At 39.3% G+C, this 20,121-nt stretch overlaps 1 protein-coding gene across 1 annotated transcript in view; it reads right to left on the reverse strand.

The window, feature by feature from the left end:
* Nucleotides 1-20,121, reverse strand: part of dnah2 (dynein, axonemal, heavy chain 2) — a 211,978-nt gene that overhangs the window by 67,184 nt on the left and 124,673 nt on the right. The window contains exons 42-48 of the mRNA XM_036596629.1: nt 16,547-16,765; nt 12,151-12,268; nt 4,288-4,424; nt 2,801-2,938; nt 2,477-2,635; nt 2,043-2,195; nt 464-555 (exon numbers count right to left, since the gene is read on the reverse strand). Of these exons, the coding sequence (XP_036452522.1) occupies nt 464-555; nt 2,043-2,195; nt 2,477-2,635; nt 2,801-2,938; nt 4,288-4,424; nt 12,151-12,268; nt 16,547-16,765 (1,016 nt within the window). The remainder of the gene's footprint in view (nt 1-463; nt 556-2,042; nt 2,196-2,476; nt 2,636-2,800; nt 2,939-4,287; nt 4,425-12,150; nt 12,269-16,546; nt 16,766-20,121) is intronic.

Genomic DNA, 20,121 nt, shown 5'->3' on the forward strand with positions numbered 1-20,121 from the left:
TGTGGGGGGAAAAAAGGAAGAGATGGTGCTATGAGAAAATGGGTCTCTGAGAAAGTGGACTGAAGGAGAACAGGGCAATGGAGGTGAAAAAGTCTAGATTGAAAGACTGAAAATTGAAAGATATAATAAGACAGCAAGAATGAGTAGAGAGATAAAAAAAGACCCCGTTTAAAAAAAAAAAACAGACAGCGGACAAAGAGTTGGCCAGAGAGTGAAGAGCCAAAAGGACAGAGGGCGATGAAGGGGAAGAGACAGAAAGACATGAAAAATGGGGGAGCAAGAGACATAAAGAGGGAGAGAGATAAAGATAGAGTGAGTGATAAAGAATAAGAAATGATGAAACAGAGTATATGAATAGAGCAGAAGGCTGGCCAGGTCCCAGGCTGAAAGGCCTCTAAGGGAGTGTGCGGGTGGTTGGCAGCGCACACACACACATATACACAGTGACACACACAGTACTCACTTGGAGGCATAGCGCCAGCCCTTGGGCAGCTTGTCCTCGAATGATGCCCAGGTTTTGTTCTTAGTGTCCACATAGTATTCATAGATGGTGTCCTGATAAGGCATATGATATAAAGATAATATGTGATTTTTACAGGAATTTATCAGAATTTGGAATATATACAATATAATACTACAAAACTACAAAACAAAACTTCAGTCAAATGACCATTAAGACTTTCACTTTTCTGTGTCAGAAAAAAGCTGACAACTACATATAATTAAAATTCATTTAATGTGTGCACACTTTGCCTTCATTACAGCTTCCATTCTTTTCAGGAGACTTGCTTTCAGGTTTTCAAAGAAATTTGCAGAGATATTTTTCTACACCTCCAAAGTTTAGTCTAAGAAGCTTCTCACAACCTTACAACACATTCAGTGTTGCTAAAGCAAATTTCCTTTCAAACTCATAGCACTGAGTTGTCTTCTCATAGGGGAAGGACAGACAGAAACAAGTGGATTTTTTCAGATTGGCAGCAAGAGCGGAGCTTAATTTTTTTTCCCTCTTGCTCAAAGATGACAGCTTTAAGTACTGTTTATCTGATGATGACAGTTTCAGTGACTCCTGTTATTTATTTCCATTAATTTTCTTCCTTTGTTATACAAATGGATGATGATATACCTAATCTCATCAGAAATATCTCCTGATGTTTGTGTGTAAGGGACTTTTTGACTGAAAATGTACTAAATAAAGGGTAATACTTTTGTACAGTAGCACAGATATGGCACACCACACATGCACTTTCCCACTTGGAGAGAATACGGTGAAGAACGGCTCTTCTAACTGTAACACTTTTTCCATATCTTTGTAGACCAGAGCCTATGGCATTTGCACCACTGATTTCTTAAATGTGCATTCGTCTTTGTAAAAAGAGATTTATGCACTGCAACCCTACTATACTGCCCTTCTCTTTGTAGTTGAGGATGGACTGCTCTTGTTGACAAAGTCTGATCACATCCTGCACTGACATTCTCAGTCAATTCTCATTCTTCTGTACTTCCTTACACATTGTACTAATGCATCACAGTCATTGAATGTGTGCTTTCAACCCCAATTTCCAACCCTATTTACTGATGCCTCTCTCACAGATTTAACTGCAGATTGCAGTTTTCACTTTAGTTACTATTCCTACTGAAACACTAGCCAGTTGAGCAGCCTTTGAAACTGAATGTTGTGCCATCTGTGCCCCAATAATGAACCCTTTTTCGAAATCACTTAGATCTTTTCCTCTTGCCATCTTGATCCAAAATTGAGGTCAACTGGGCCTGTTCAGCATTTTTGCACATGCCACATAGCATAGTAAGATTTGAATGGCTTAATTTGTAGTAGTCTTGTAGTACACCAGTCTGGAAGCAACTGCACTCCTTAGGTTTCTCCACTCATTTATTCAGATTTTCACCTTAATTTGCTGTCCGTCAAAAGACAAAAAAAAGACAGCCACATGTACATATATAGATATATACATTCTGAAATATTTCTCATGTGTGTGAGTGAATGGCTGTGTATGGGTTTGCATTGGACTGTGAGGTTGCCTACGCACCTTGTTAGGAAATGTTCCCTCCATTTCTCGTAAGAAGTTATCAATCTTCTTGCGTCCATCCTCGTCCACTGATGCGCAGACAGACCAGATCAAGCTAAAGATGAACCAAAGCTCTATCATTCGGCCATAGTTCTCACCGTCAGCTTGGTTCACCTGATAAAGAACATGAGACATGCACAGGACCTTACAATAACCAGCATGGTTCAAATGCTGCTAGAGTTTTGATGACAGTATGTTTTGCAACAATGTCACGATTGCCATGCTCATGCGGTTAAATAATTTATCATTTCCATCATGGATCATTATGGCTTTTTATAAGTGCTGATTCTAAAGAAGCAAAACAATTAACAACGTCTATTAATAAAACAAGCATACTGAGAGTAGTTTTCTTGATAAGCTAAAGCGAGCAGGTAATGTAAGTGCAATGTTCTAACCCCATTCTCAGGACTGGCCAATGAATCGTAGAGTCTGCAGAGAGAGATGACTCCGTTCAGCTCAGTGATGGGTACCAGCTCCTTACAGTGAGCCCTCTTGAAGCTTATTGTTTTCTCAATGTATCTGTCAAACAGACGCTTTAGATGATCGACCTCCATCTGTGAGGACAGAGAGTGGGAGAATGACAGATATAACAAGAGAAACAGGAAAAGGTTGAAGAAGAAGAATAATCATCTAGCCATCACTCATCCATTCAGAGGACAAACTAATGGGGGAACTAATGGTAGCATCAGTCATTTAATGGCCTGTGAAGTGTGTGGAACCTTCTGCCGCTTGTCGATCCACGACTGAACGTATGGCTTCCAGCCCAGGTCTGAGTAGTCATTATACACCATCCCACAGCGGGACACTGTCGCTGGAGAGGCCACAGCTAGATCCTCCACCTCAAACAACAAGGACACCTACACACACATATGAAGGACAAGGAAAACCACAAACAACACGCTTTTCAGCCATCTTGTGAACTTTCAATGTTACACGTTCTGTCATTTCAACCCAGATGTCGCAACGATCCATTTGTGCAAGAAAAAAAAAACAGATTTTAGGTCCAAAAAAAAAGTTGTTTTATTGGTTGCTGATCAAATAATTTCTCATATAGTGTCAATATTATTGTGAATTTCAAACAACTAAAATAAAATACAAGCTTTCAATCATAGGATGATGCACTTGCTACTTTCAAGATAATACTGTGTTTAGCTAATTTCCTGTTCTGTTCTTTCTTCCCCCTCGCCCCCTCTTCTCTCCATTACAAGTTGTGTATCATCTGTCTTGATTTTGGCCAATCAAATCTGCATCAGATTTGTATGTGTACATGTGCCACTTTGCACTTGTGTGTCTATCTATGTCTATTTATTATCACCCTTGTCTTAATGCAGCCTTGTGCCTGAATAAAAGTGCATTTATTCAGTAAAAGATCAATTGTCTGAAAAAAATCACTTCAAACTTTAGGACCCTTTTTCTAAAAAATAAGGTTTGATGACAATTAGTCTCAGCCTCAGATGTCTGGGCTAATTGTCAAACTGTCATCAAATCTTATCTGTAGTAAATTAAGCTGGCCACAACAATCTAAATTTTGTCAGCTGCAGTCCGATTGGCTATCCACACCTCTGTGTGCATGCACTTCCACGCGGTGGATGTGAGCGTTTCAGAGACAGGAATAGATACAACTGCTGGATTAAAAAAAATATATTTGTAGTACACAGCATCACATTTTTAAAAGTTACTGAAGAGTTTCTTTGATGCATTCAAGCGGAATGTCCTTGTGTGCTTTTGCTGTAATCCCATTTTGAAAATCACCTGCCCCTAGAAAGTGTGTGGCTGGTTATTTTGCAGACCTTTCCTGTTAATGTATCCAGTTCTTAAGCAATGTAAGCGATGCAATGCACCAGACTCTTTGACAATATGTAGAAGTCTGGCTTGTGAAACCAACAATTAAATAAGCATATATCTCATCTCTCATCTCAAATTTGTAGTACGATAACATTTCATTCAAAACTTTTTCAGCAATGTCTAAAGAAGGTGTGATTCTGGGTCAACATGACTCAAAATGACTGAGCATGTCACAAATTTGTGAAAGGTTAGGTCTGGCTCAATTCTGGTTCTGGAGGGCTGAACTCTGGAATACCCAAGTGTTATATATTTCAGATGGGGATAGTTTTTTGGGTGAAGGCCATGTTGTCAATGGAGCTAGTGGTTACTGTTTGACAGTGCAGAGTATAGATCTGTAAGCTCCCCAGGCTGGCAGCTGTACCTGTTCAGGCATGGCGATTCTCTCTCCATTGATAAGTGTAAGGACTTTATTGTCGTCCATCACTGAGTTCATGCTTTCAATCCACAAAGTATCCACTGGTCCATCAAACACAATCCATTTCTCATCTGGCTTCTCATCTGAGCTCAGCAACAAGAGAGAGACAGGGAAGGCAGTTAGGCAATAAAACAAACATTCACACATACGCACTTAAGAGTGTGTTTCCTCACTTATTCAGCTGCCTTACCCTTTCACAAGCACAGACACACAGATTTGCAAACATGCTTTTCTATCTTTGACTCTCTATCTATTTTCTTGTCTCCTTCTATTTCTTTCCCGGCACATACGGACTTGTGGGCTTTTGTAGCAAAGGCTGTAAGTGATCATTTATCTTTTTCTCTTCCTTCATCTGACCATGTGTGTCTCATTTACTAAGCCCACAACAATAACCACAACACAGCACAGGCCATCTGTCTTACGCACACGTACACTGTGTGTCTCTCTCATACACACACACACACACACACACGGACATTCTCTCTCATTCTCTTACACACACAGGCTGACTGGGTAAGCACATAACATCAAACCTGTCACACACAGCAAAAGCAACTGTCATTTCTCCGCTGGGTGAGCTTCCCTCTCCAAGCAGCGAGGAGGGGAAATAAACAAACAGAGATGAATAGCAACAGATACCAAACATATGGAGCCACTGCAATCCGTGATTACACCATTCAAACACAAAATTCCATCACACCAAACCCACACAGTAACAAGACATGAACAAAAGCCTTGAAAAAAAATGATAAAAGTCGCTTAGTGTAACTGCCCCTGAAAGAAAAGAAATGTGAAAACAGATCAAAATATGTAAAAAAAACAACAACAAAAAAAAAGCAAAAGAAATTAAAAGTGAACATGGAGGGCGGAGAGTTGCTGGGCTTAGTGATTGGCAGGTGTAAACACGTTTCATACGTCAGCGTAGTAACCTGTGCAGGCTTGGCACACAGTGGCAGAAAGAACGCCATCGTCCCACTTGTTTTTGCCCAGGTCAAAGTGGCCAAAGAGTTCTCCCAGAGACACAGCCTTAGCGCTGACCACAAACTCCTGCATGAGTGAGGCAGAGAGAATAACTGCAGGTTTATTGCTTATTGCTTATGGCAGCAAGAGAGAGAGAGAGAGAGAGAGAGAGAGAGAGAGAGAGAGAGAGAGAGAGAGAGAGAGAGAGAGAGAGAGAGAGAGAGAGAGGGGTATTGAGAGAGAAAGGACCTGAAAGGACGCACAGACCAGCACTAGAAAGAGAAGGAAATTGAATCACAAGGGAGACCACAGAGTGGAATGCATGACATAAGGCACACAGAAAGAAACAGCAAACACAGAGAGACAGAGAGCCTGGAAAAACAGAAAGAGGGAAATAGCGATGAGAGAGAGAGAGAGAGAGAGAGAGAGAGAGAGAGAGAGAGAGAAAGAGGGAGAGGTGAGAGAAGTAGAAAGAATGAGAGAAAGAGAATGAGAGGGAACATGAGAAAGTGAGAGAGGTAGAGAGAGTGAGAGAATGAGAGAAAAGGAGAGAGGGAGAGAGAGAATGTGAGAAAAGTGAGAGAAGAAAAAAAGAGACAGAAAGAGAAAGAAACTGGAGAGAAAAAGCCAAAGAAGTAGAGAGTCAGAGACAGTTAGTGATACAGAGAGAGTGAGAGGGAGCAAGAGAGAGTTAGAGAGGTAGAGGGATGGAGAGAAAGAGAGAGAAAATTGGGAGAAAAAGGAGAGAGGGAAAGAGAGAAAATGGGTGAAGGAATGAGAGACACTGACAGAGAGAGAGAGAGAGAGAGAGAGAGAGAGAGAGAAGGAAAATGGAGATAAGAAGGTAGAGAGACAGAGAGGGAGAGACAGAGAGAGTGAAAGGCAGGGAGAGATAAAGAGAAATGAGAGAGAGAGAAAGATAAACTGGGAGAGAGGTGAGAGAGGTAGAAAGAATGAATGAAAGACAGAGAGCGAGAGGGAGCGAGAGAAAGTGAGAGGTAGAGAGAGTGAGAGAATGAGAGAAAAGGAGAAAGGGAGAGAGAAAGTGGGTAAGAGGGAGGGAGAAAGGAAAAGAGAAAGAGAGAGAGGAGAGAGAAGGAAAGAGGTGAAAACAGACAGAAAGCAAGAAAGAGAGGGAGAGAAACAGAAAAGAGACAGAGAGGTACAGAGTTAGAGACAAAAAAGAGAGTGAAAGACAGAAAAGGAGAGATGCAGAGGGAAGGAGAGAAAGAGAAAACAGAGAAAAAAGTAGAGAGGGGGAGAGAGAAAATGTGTGAAAGAAAGAGAGAGGGAGGAAGGGAGAGAAGGAAAGAGAGAAGTGGAGAAAGAGAGGGAGGTGAGTCAGGCGGCTCATAAACAGTAGCTGGTTTGCTGCTGCTGAGAGAGAAACAGGCTACAGGAAAAAGGGCCTCTCTTTGGCACTGACAGCCTCACAAGAGCTGGGAGACACACACACACACACACACACACACACACACACACACACACACACACACACACACATTATCCCTGAGAACCGCAGTCTCTCCATTCTGCAACAGAGAGCGTGAGAGAGAGAGAGAGAGAGAGAGAGAGAGAGAGAGAGAGAGAGAGAAAATTTGGCCAACAATTCTGCTCACAGCAGGACAGAAGATGATTCTGGGGAGAAAAAGAGAATGAGCAATGTGCTGGCAAAAAAAAACAAAAAAACAGAGCACACACAAAAGTGCCAAAAGTGACATTTAATCCAATCAACACACTGACCCTGTCCAGCCTTCAAAACAAACTGCAAAAAAATAAATAAGTGGAAAAAGGACATGATGATAGCGTGGTTTGGTAGCAGCTGTAAAGAACTACACAGAGAAGAACACAATTAGCGGAGCTGACAGAGCCATGTTGAGTTGAAGTAAAAAGAGAAGTGTCAAGGGACGCATTCTGGGCCCTGAGAAGGCAAAGAGAGAACGGCACTTAGCCAGGCTGTGACCTGCTGTTCTTTTGTGTGCGTCTAATTCCGCTGTGAGGTTGAGCTTTAGGGAGAACAGAATGTTCACCAGCAGTGTGTCAGTAAGCACCGCTCAGCCCACGCGCATGTGTCACCCTCAGCGCAACATATCGCAAGAGCTGATGACACACAGGCATATGCCACACACACACACACACACACACACACCACATACACACACGCATACATGCATGCACACACACACAGAGTTGTCCCCCCCTACTGATTCCCTAAGCTGGTAGGTGATCAAAGAAGGAACACTGACAAAAAAAGTTATAGTAATGGAACTCCATTTCCCATAATCCTTGTTCTGCTGGAAGCAGAAGGGTAAAAAGGAGGTAGGATGTCAGAAAAAGGATCTAAAGTTTTGAGGAGCTGTTATGACTTACAGAACTTGAGAGGACTGGCCAAAATTCAACTGTATTTACACCAAGGTGCCAAGAAGGATTCCTTGAAGCAAGGCAAAAGAGGTTATATATAGTGCTAAAAAAGTTCTATAAGAATATATACGTGTGTGTGTGTGTACGTTGGTATGTGTGTGTGTGTACACATAATGGAGATACGAGGTTTTGTTCTGACAGCAACAATATATTGCATAAAGCAGATATATATTTAACAGAAAATTACACAAAAGCATTAACAACTAAACATAATTAAATATATTTTTCAGTTTTAAAGTGTCCACCCTTTGTTTTTATTACAACTTTCATTCTTTTCTGAAGACCTGCTTGAAAGTTTTCAAAGAAATCTGCAGGGATATTTTTCTACTCCTCCAGTTCAAGTCCGTCTTAGACGTTGGTTGCTTTTCTGTTATTCAGAATGCGAGTAATCTCTAAGACATCAGTTATATTGAGGTCTGGACTCTGAGGTGGTCAGTCCACTGTTCTGAGATTTGGTGGTCTACCAGGTCTTGCCGTCAGGAGTCCTATTTTATTTATATATTTTAATAATTATTTAAATTGCCATTTTAGAACATCTTTTTTCCCCTTATATAATTCTTTCTTCATGTAACCGGATTATCTTATATCTCATCTCCACAGACACATCTTCTGAAAAATGAATAACTTGTACTTTGGACTGGAAATTATATGACTGGATCTGGAAATAAATTAAATGTGGTCTCTGACTTCTACTCAGGACTTTATGTGACTTTTTAAATATAAGTTCTTTCACTTTTCAGTGGTTGGTTCTATCCTATTATCGGTTTTGTAAATGAGATGTGTGAGTTTATAAAGTTTAAAAAACCTTATGATGTAGAGCTTCTACACCAGTTTATCGTAAGGCGTAACAAGAACCATTTAGGAATCTTTATTTTCAGGAGAGTACTGTATATTCCTCTCTTTCTCTCTCTGCCAATTATTCCTACCTATCCTCCCCTGCTGTCATGCCCATCTATCCTAATGAATCATCCTATTATCTCATCACTATTTTCTGTCTTTTACCAGAAAAGTGAAAGAGATGGTATCAATAATCAGCAAGGTCTCTGTTAAACAGTAGCAAACACAGGCCCTGAACCTATAGATACACACTGCAGAAAGTTAGTACGCACTGAGAGGCAACTGCACTTTTCTAAGACAATAAATGACAAGGAAAACAGCCCTAGTGTTTATATTACTCCCAAACATCAATCACCTTTTAAACCCCCTCCCTGTGGACTGATCATCTCCCAAGGGGATCTACATCTAAGAACAAATTTGGTAAAACAAATGAAAAGAAGCTCTATAAAACAGTCTCACTATTAAGCTCTTACCCCTGTGCCCTGGGTCCAGCTCCTGCATCTTTTTTCAAAGTTCTTGTTGACAGCCTCATTATCAGTGTGCTGAAGATCACAAACTGCTCCTCAGAAAGCATTTTTCCAGATCCACTTACAAACGCTACAAATGTCTATATTGAAGAAACATCATTTAAGCTCCTTTTTTTTGATTCTTGACCAAAACTAGAAAATGCAGTGAACAATATAAGCCTACGTTCTTAAGACACTGTATAACATACTATTATCTATAAAAACATACAGAAGTACAGATGAAATTCAAGTTTTGCATAGTGCTATTATGCAGTGTTTGTCCATCTGTTCATCAAACATGTTTAGACCAAAAAAAAAAAACAAAAAAAACACTTACTTTCCTTTTGGGCATTGGTGCAAAAAGCAAGAAAGTCTTTAGCAAACTTATAGTGGCAAATCAAGTCTAAAGCAAGGGTACTAGATGTTTCTCTGATTAGATTCTGATTTGATCTTTAAACCAACAATGTCGCTAACGGCAATGTTGCACCTTAGTAATCTTGGTATCTTGGTAATGTTGCATTTCCCTCTCACTACATGGTGCTATCAGGAGCCTTCTGCTTTTTATGTCCACGAAATTCAGAACTCATTTCTTTTAAATGTTTCATGATTTACAGTTCTTTTTTCCCTCATTAGCTTCATTAGCGTTTCATTACAGTTTATTGTTTTCACTTTCCTTTTTTGTTTTATTATTTGTTAGTTTAATTGATCTAATGGTCATAAGACTTTATCTTTTCTCCGTCTTATTAAATCTTGTTAATTGATTTTCTCTGCTCTTTTAATGCTTTCTCCTACTTTATTAAAATGCTTGCCTATTTAATGAGGTCTATAGCACATATGCATTTACAGTGTATGAGAAGGAGCGGATAAATAAAGGTGGTACTGGTGTGACACCTCTGCCTTTCCCTATGCTTCAGTTACAATGTTTATTGTACTCTGTATGGTAAGGGAACTCTACCTCATCTGTTGTAAATATGCCTATTTGCCTCCTACAGTGACCACCGTAGTTTCTAAAGCAGGATTTCTCAGTTTAAAGTCTAAGAAAACTCTCTTCTGATTATGCATCTTAAAAGTGGGAGGAACCTTTTAAAACCACAAGGGCTTTAGGGTGAATACTTGGCTTTTAGAGTTGTTTCTGCTTTACCACTAGTGGCTAGGCTAACAGTCAGCAATTGTTTATTGCTGTGTGGGGATTTCCAATGGTTGTTTGACACATTTGCATAATACATCCTGCACATTGTAGTGAGAAACATTGATTGAGAAAAACCATCATGAATTCTGTAACTGATGAGGCTGAGGGATGTAATGCTGCGCTACAGAATAGACTACATGACGTGATAAATAATATATTTCGGGCCAGATTTACTAAAAGAGGTGCTAATTACAGTCTACCAAGCAGTCTAACAAAATTAGTGGCTAATTTAGTGACTAATTTAAAGGCTTTTCTACTAATAATTTCCATGCAAATGAACACAGGCACAACTTTGTAATCATCTTATAAACAGCACAATATAAGCATGTGTTTGACTCACATGCTTTTTGTATGGAAGCCCATTTCTGCCAGACAGGAGAAAAAGGCTGTGACACAAACTGCACAATGCACCACTAAATAATGTAAAATACATTGCACCACCATTACTAGTTCATTTATTAGTCTCGTATATTAAATATAGAAGTGTGAGGTTTGGGATGCAGCCAAAAAGTTTTTTTATTCTCTTATACTGGTCCAAACTGTAACTCATTAGGTTGAAATAATTACTTATTTTCTGAAGATTTTTATTTAGTAGGTCAAAATAATGACTAACAACAAAAGAATAAGTTATTACTTTTTGAGCAATTGTCATTATTTTTACATAATACATATTTTTTTCTAAAACACTGTTAAGAATAATGTGACATGGCAGACGTCAACAATTTTTTTTTGGAAAGTTGGAAATACATGTCTCTCAGCAACAACAGTGGCAGCCGAGATGGCGCCAAAAATAAGATGAGCTTTTCTCAGCTGTAAAATAACGGAGGTGCTAAAGAGATATCGTCCCTAGGCCTGTCATGATCATGAAATTTTAGCTGACGATTAATTGTTATATAAATAATAGCTAAATTGGCTGATTAGCCATCTTGCTTATCTAGCTCTTTACTTCACAGCTAACAAGAGATGACGCACTGTACTGTACAAAACAAGTGTCTACAGTAAGAGTAAATCAAAGCTCACCTTTTCTCTCAAGGCTAGAAAAATATGAGCAAAAACCACTTCTTCATCAAGCATACATAATGAAATTAGCATTAGCTATACTACCTATCAAATTACTAAACATTCCACCTACACATGTTACAGCACACAGTTAACAGTCTTTTATTTACACTTATTTAGCTCAAGCTAACTGATAAAACCATGCAGCTCACATTGTGCTTATATAATATGACTGAAAAATCTAATGACTGTGGAAAATAATTGCGGTCAAGTTAAATAATTGCAAACAAGCAGTTAATAATTGTGACAGGCCACGTTTGCAAAGTCAAAAAATGTCAGAAAAAGCTAGCAAATGTGCACCCAGATGCTAGATTTAGGCCAGGGCGCCCTTTTAAGTTATTATGAAACTCGACTGAAGATGTTTACAGGAGTTGTAATCTTTTAAAGTCCTGTTAACATGCATGCCAGCACAGCGGGAAAACAATATGGCCTTTTCATAACAGTAACCCCTGTATGAGTTTCCTACCATTTGGAAATATCTGCGTTTGCCTTTCTAAATAACTCATAATGTCTATTTTTGACAAAACTTTTAACATGAGGCACATCTCTTCCTCTCCTTAAAAAGGGCAAGTCTTTTGCCTTTTGCCATTCATATTTGTTTTCGTGTCTTAAAGCTGTCGTCACACTGTGGTACTGCAAATGCTGCAAAGACTTTTGCTGAAAGTCAGTGATGTGATCTGTCTCTCTCTACCACATGTCCAAAACTGACCGGAGTAGTCCGGCTAATATTGGCCTGAACAACATATTGATCGTATCTTAGCTAGACTAGCAGTCTTAGTCAGACTAATATGGAACCAACTGGTGTGCATGTAAACATAGAGCTGCAGTGGTCAGTACCTGCACAGGCAGCTCTCATCAAAGAGGAGAGAACACCGTCGGTCCACTCGTTGGTGGAGAGGTCGTATTCTCCATACAGCTCTCCAAGACTCACTGCTTTGGGGTTCAGAGGATACTCCTGAGGGGTCAGAGGTCAGAGGTCAAGATTGGAGTGGTGTCAGTGAAATGAGAAACAGAGCTGAAATGTCAGACAGGGAGTGGCTGCTGCAAGTAAGACTTTTAAGAGCAAGAGTGATGAGCTGGAGACACTGGTAGAGGGGTGTATGTGTCTGTGTGTGTCTGTGTGTGTGTGTGTGTGTGTGTGTGTGTGTGTGTGTGTGTATGTGTGTGTATGTGTATGTATGTGTGTGTGTGTGTGTGTGAGTCAGAGCATGTGGAGATGCAGAGGAGAGATAATGAGGAAACAGGGGGAGGTGATGTTTGCATGGTGGGAGAAAGACAGATACCAGAAATAGATTATGCAAAAAGAGAGGTGTTGAGTCAGATATGAAAGAGAGAGAGAAGACAGGCACTGAGAGAGAGACACGCAGAGAGAGAGCGAGAGAGACAGAGAGAGAGGAAGAGAGAGAGGGAGAAAAAGGAGGATGTAAAAAAGACATGGCAGTTTGAGTCACAGAAGGAGCAGTGAACAAGATGGACCCCCAAACCGTACAGAATTACACAGAGTCCACAGAGAACACACAGAGACCTTACCTACAGAGATTTAGATACACGTCCCACTGAGAGACACTCCCACAAAGCCTTAGACAAAACAATGACACAAGGTTGAGGTGAATGCATAGAGAGTGCAGATAGAGAGACGAGAAGACAGAAAGAGGGATGGATGAGGTTTAACAGTGAAACAGGCTGGGGATTGGATAATATTACTAATTCTGTCCTTACATGGACCACACACACACACACACACACACACATATTATATATATTGTATATATATATATATATATATATATATATATATATATATATATATATACACATATATACACAATATCTCTTTTACGTGAACAATTTTCATTGCATCCATATATAATTTATTTTAGTTTCTTTTTTCATCCAAAAGTCTAAAAATGTCAAGTGGTGCCGTCCAATCCTGAACGTTAATTAATCAAGTAAAATATCAAAGCAATTAATTTAGTTAAATTCTAATTTAAATTGTTTGGCGTGATTTTATGTTTGAAAACTTTAAAATAAAAAACATTGCAAAATAAGGTAACTTAAAAGGTATTCAACTCACTGAAGAACTTTATTGCGCTAGTTCTTAGTTTCTCAAATGTCAGACGGTACAACCAAAAACAAAAGACCTTTCTTTTGACATGCTTGTACGAAAGAGGTATAGAGCCTGTTTAATTTTAAACTACCCTGAAAAGTCAGGCGGCACAACCAAATAGGTCAAATGGTACAATCAGAACAGTACAGTTTTAATAGCTTTTATAGTTTTTAAAACTGAAACTAAATCCAAATATAAAAAATGAATTAAATAAAAATGCACATCATGTGCTTTATCATTTTTAAGAACCCTATTTGTCATTGACCCATATATATATGTGTGTGTGTGTGCATGTGTATGTGTGTGTTCTGCTGTCCTGCAAAAGTCAGAGACCACCCTTCATTTAATTAATTTCCAGTCAAAACAGCTAAAAACTAAAGAGCTAAAAACATGTTTAACGTAAAATTACACAAACGTCTTCAACAGCGAGTATAATACTAATCCCTTAAATGGCCGATGAGCCCAAAGTTTTATTACACACTTCTATAATCTAAGATTAGCTCAGCTAGCTTGCACTGAAGTCCCTGTATTTACTGAATAATAAGCCTTATTATGTAATAGGCCTGGTATTTTAAAATCTATCAGTATTTTAGTTTGTCCACTGTTTACCTTTGTGCACCCTACTGACACTTTAACTCCTTTAATCTTAAAACCAGAGAAACAGCTGTGTCCTCTCAACAAACACTGTTCTCAAAGCTGACTTTATGTTCCCCTTCAAAGTGAAACATTCAAACACATTGATCTGTAAATTTGTTTTAGGCTAAAATGGCTAAAAAGAGGTCTGCATATGAAAGGTGAAAGTCAAAAGACTCCAAAAAATAATTAAAAGATACAGTGAAAATGGGACTCTGAAAAAATCAACAGGTGTTTCTGTCCATCCTTCCATTGTGAGAGGACAACAAAGGATGTGTAGCTGTCAAGATGTTGTTACTGAGAAAAGGAAATAGACAAAAAAGAAAAAAATCGCACTAGAACATCAAAACTGGACATCTGAGATGCGGGGTAAGCTTTTAGAGACTGATCAGTGTAAATTTGTAATTGGGATTTCTTGGATCGTGAGAAACAGAAAATGGAACCAACTTCTAAGACTGAACATTGCACTGTCAGAAAAAAAGGTACTGTGCAGATACATTTTTTGTTCACTGAAGTACAAAGAATGTAAATGTTCCCTCAAACGCACAACTGTGGTTTTAGGGTCCAAGTGACTTAAGTAAGTTTTTCCCAGTGAAAAGGTACATATTTATACCCTTTCGCAATCTAATGTGTTAAAACAGAACACTAAAATAAAAAGGCTGTAGACGAGACAAGAGTATGTGGAGTGAATAAAACTCAAAATCATATAATTTCAATGTATTGTACTACAACTGTGTTCCCTAACTAAAGGTACCGAAGACACACCCTTGAGGGTACTACCCCGTTGACAAGAGGGGTACTGCCCCAGTGACAGTAAATATCAGCGCAGATTTCTTTGAAAAACTAAAAGCAGGTCTCCCAAAAAGAAAGGAAGCTGTAATAAAGGCAAAGGGTGGACACACTAAATACTGGACAACCTGATACTTTATGTAGTTGTAGAGGCTTCTGTGTAATTTTCTGTTAAATGTATGCTTTCGGCTTTTTCCTGATACTGAAATACTAAATAACTTGCAGTTGCAGTTTTGACTGAAAATTAAATAAATCAAAGTGTGGTCTCTGACTTTTGCATAGTACTATATAAATAAATATAAGTCAAGATCATGTTGTTGGTCCTGATATTGTAGGTTAGCTCTGGTTTTCTCTGGTTTTCCTACAAACTCAGAACATTTTTATCTTGAAAATGTACGAAACACACACTCTCACACATGCACACACAGACATACTTCAAACTCTAAGAACATCATTAAAGAAAGGACAAGGGAAAAACACTGCATGCACCTTACCTCCAGCTGATTGAGCCACATGAGAGCTGGGCTATCAACCTTATTTCAACTTTGATATTAGCTTGATATATGGTTCACTTCACAATTTGAAATCATGCTTGAGGTGCCTTCTAAATTAATCATGTCACAGTACTTGGAAAAGTGGCATTGAATGAACAAAGCTCTAACTGTTTTTTGCCCAGCGGGAAGAAGGTGATGGAGGATGAAGAGAAATGGATGGAAAAATCAAAGACGCTGTAGAAAGACGCTGCTTGGGAGACCCGGAGACCCAGCCAAGTGGGTTAGCGTCAAATGAGCCGCATTGAGTCACGCACGCTTTCCCCCAAACATGCAACATGCTGTAACAAGGATGGGTAGTGAGTGCTACCAATTATAGTTAGCTAGTGTATGAACCTCTGTGTCTTCTTGAAACACCCACATGTTAGCTGTAAGTCTGTGGAGTGCTTTTTGTTCCACGTTAAGTAATCGGAAGAGCACCTTGATCCCTGTGGAAAGTGCCTTTGTATGACTGGGTTGTTTCGGTGTCAGGGATGTGAGACAACGTTGTGTTAGCACACTCCGTAACGGTGGCTCATTTTCATACTAATGAATGCCTTAGTGTAGCCTCAGAGACAACAGCTGCTTTAGAAAGAGCTCCATGTCAGATCAGAGGCTTCCTCCATGCCATTAAATCTGCACGTTAGAGATAATGAGATTGCAATACGACAAACCAGTGTTATGTTATTTTAATAGTGAGCAATGCTGAGGAATAATGGGTGGAGTGCTAAAACGTATGAGATGTCTGGTCAGTGCTAATGTAATTGCTGTCCGTGTCCGTCATATTTACTGATGTGGGGATTGATTGATTTTGTAACTTAAGAAATGCAAAGGGTAAAAAGGAAGCTGTAGACTGTGCAGTTATGTTATTTGTTATAATGAATCTGGACAGATCAACCATGTTTTCTTGTACTTGAGAATGCCTGCGTGCAGTGTATTGTGTCTGCTTTTGTTATTGTTAGATATGACTTGCATTTCGTCTCCGCAACTTGTCTGCACAGGTTGGCATGTAACAGCAAATGAGCTAATACAGGGTGAACTGTGTAGGTAGAAGCTCAAAAAAGCCTGAGTTATTGTGACACTCTGGGTAGGGCATGGGCGTAAGACAACCTGAATAATGAAATGGTCAGTGAAGCCTAAAGAAACAGGCTCAGAAACGAGGAGAAGGACTCACGCGGATGAGGTTGAAGCCAGGCTCGCCCTTGCGGTGCATGGTGGTCAGGGTGTTTTGTAAGATCCTCCAGGTGACGGTCTTGGCACTGCCCGTCTTGCCCACGATCATGGAGGAGTGACGTGAGTTTTTGGTCTCATACAGCTGGATGACTTTAGTCAGGGTGAAGGGAGTGACCTGTAGACCACTCTGACGAAGCTCTTCTTCTATGGTTTCTTTCAGCTACAGAGAAAGAGGGAGACAAAAAGACAGACAGAGAATGAGGGGAAAAAAAAACAAAAAGCGGATTAGGGCCCTGCTGATATTGGCCGACAACATCAGCTAATACTGAGGTATTTACTAATGCCAAATGTATTGGCATTGGTAAATACCACAGATAAATCACAGATAAAGCACCAATATTTACTTGCTTGTCTAATGTTGTAATGAACAAACACCTCTGATTTCACAAAAACTGTGTACTTCTGAGGACTGAATGGTTTCATGCTGGTATGTCAGTCTTTGTAGAGGCTGCTAAACAGACAGTTAACAAATGTTTACTGTTTTTAGCAATACAGCAATACAGACCAAACTGGTAAAACCTCAGCATGGTTTGAACAACAAAACATGTAAAATGCATTCAAACCTACAGTGTAAAACGTGGAAGCTTGCTCACTCGCTGAGCAAACACACATGCATGCATGCATGAACTCCCTCCCTCCTTCCCCCACACACACACTCACATTTATCAGGCGGAAAATCCTCCACAATGGCGCACTCAACTAGCTTTTAGTACTTATAAGAGCAGTGTTTAACATCATTAGCACAGTGTGTCTGTTTTAGGTTGAACTGACAAACAGTTACTACCTCTTTACTTGTTTGCCTGTGATACAAACAAAACTGGTACATTTGAAAACACAATGGTTATGGTCAAAAAGGGGAAAAAAATGGGAAAAATGTAAAATGCATTTAAAGTGAAAGATTTTTTACAATGTAAACTACAGATTAAGGCAATCATGTTACAACTCAAAAACACCTCAAAAAAGAGTAAACTCACGACAAACTGAAAAATAAGAGCCAATTAACAGAAATCAACAAAACTGTAGTCAGAGGAATTTCTGCTGCATATTGCTGTTGTTGGAACAAAACCTCTTATCTCCAAAATGATAACTTTACAGGAGAAGCAAAAAAATCTACTTTACTTTTAGTGTAAGTCAATGGAACCAGACTTTTTTCCAAGTAATTTGTTCAGTTTTCAAATTATGTCAAAAACTGAAAAACATCAAAATTGGAGATATGAGGCTTTCTTCCGACAGCAGTGTTATGTGAATTCAAGATATCTTAAAATTGAGAACTGAAAAGCACACTGCTTGTCAAAATTGACAGTCATACCAGTCACAAATGCACTGTTTAACCTAAACTACTCGAGTTTTAATTTGGCGTTATTAAATTATATCAGCTGATTTTATTGGTTGTTGGTATTTTTAGCTTCTTAAAATCATTACTGTGTTTGTCACAAATTATTTGGGCTCTAGAATATACACAAAAAGGTAGAAAAGAATACAACAACAACATGTTTTGGAACAATCACAGTCATTCCTAAGAGCGTAGTGAAACCTTGGGTGCATCAGAATGTTGTTGGGTTTGAATCCCAAGTTGGTTGCCTAGTACAAATGAACTGGCAAGGAGTACATCTCAAACTTAATAACCATAAACACTTCCAGCACCCCCCAGAGTAAGACACACACACTTCAGAGCCAAATCACTAGTGAGGCACTAAAGCGCTCTCACTAAACTCTCTCTTTTAATTCAATCCCTCGCTCTTATTTCACTCTTGCCTCATTAACTGGGTAGAGAGGCAGGAAAAAAGAACAGATCAGAAGCATCTTAGCAGGAACACATCAGCATTAAGAGCTGAGGGTGGAGCTGTTTGCTTGATATGGAAGTGCAATGAAAACATTCACCAAGTGAAATGAGCTCGAGAGGAGGCAGTGTAGGGGAAAGGCTCTGGAAACAAGAGATGGAGCGCGTGTACATTTCTGTGTGTATATGTGTATGTGAATGTGAGTGCATGAACAGGTGTGACTGTGTGTGTGGTATGCCCATATGTGTGAAACGTGTGTTTGTGTGAATGCAAATGTGTGTAGCGTGCACGTGTGTGTGCGCGCTGTTCCTCCATCTCCTCTCTCTCACACTTGAGTGCGGCTGATACAGGCAGCAGCTGCTGGCTGTCCAGACTCCAGACGCGTAGGTGATGAGACGTGTGCCAAGCAAAGCGTCTGCATTATGCTGCATATCTGACTCACAAAGGCCTGCCGCAGCACATACACACTACGCTGCTTCACAGAAAGGGAGTTGCAGCATTTGATGAAGCGGTTTTGAAGCTTGTGCGCATAATATACAAAACAAACAGAGTGAATCAATGACTCATGTTCGAGTCATTTGACTCATTCGATGCATAATTACCGAACTGGAAATGTTATGAGTGCACTTTCTTTTGATGATTTAATTTGAATCAGCTTCTGTGAGCTTTTGGTTTCTGCTTTGTAAACACTACAGCACAAAGCTTGAAATGCAGTACTGTGCACTTTGTTTATTTAGTTTCCAGTCAAACTGCTCATTAAATACATTATTAATTTTTAGGAGCTATTTCTGGGGAGATTAGTATAAAGAAGGGGCACGTAAAAGAAAAAAAGGTTTCCTAAACAGGAGTTCAAAAAATGATTAGAAACTACAGAGAAAATGAGACTGCTAACAACTATGGAGGACCTGGTAGATCACCAAAGCTTTCATCAAATAAACGGTGCTTAAAACTTTCATATTTGAAAAATAGGAGAAAAATCAAACTCAGATCTGAAAACATCCACAGGTGTTTCTGTCCACCCTTGATGCTAAAGGATATGCAGCTGTCAAGAAGTTATTACTGAGAAAAGGAAGAAGACAAAAGAGAAGAAAATTTGTAAATCAAACAAAGAAGCTGCTGGTGTTCTTGAAACAATGACCTGACCACCCCAGAGTCCAGATCTTAACACCACTGAATGGTTTTGGTTTTACTTGGATCATGAATGATGAAGCAGAAAATGCAACCATTGAACTCTGGAGGTAAAAAAAAACACTGTTGCAGATTTCACAAAAAGTCTTCTGAAAAGAATGGAAGCTGTAGTAAAGGCAAAGTGTGTAAATAGTGAAAAACTGATATTTAGTTGTTTGGACTTCTGTGTAATTTTCTGCTTATGTTTTCTGTTTTTTTCAGATACTGGAAAAATGAACTTAATGGCTATTTTGACTGGAAATCAAATAAATAAAGGTGGACTTTTGCACAGTAGTGTATTTGTCATCATTTCTCAAATATGGGCTTGTGTTGGGTTCGAACTTCATATATGGGTTGTCACAGCCCCTCTCCTGCTTTTCCCAGATTTTACCCTGCATTTCCCCATGCTTTAGTTTTACTCTGTACTTTATTGCTCTTCTCTACTTTCAATACCGTAAAATACCGTTTTTTATCTGGTATGCTAGAATCACTCACTGAATTCAGCACTGAGGTTCACAGAGCCCAAGCTTGTGAGAAAACAGACGCACAGAAAATAAAACAGCACATT

This window comes from Colossoma macropomum, unplaced genomic scaffold (genome assembly GCF_904425465.1).
Source record: "Colossoma macropomum unplaced genomic scaffold, Colossoma_macropomum, whole genome shotgun sequence".
NCBI classification, from domain to species: Eukaryota; Metazoa; Chordata; class Actinopteri; order Characiformes; family Serrasalmidae; genus Colossoma; species Colossoma macropomum.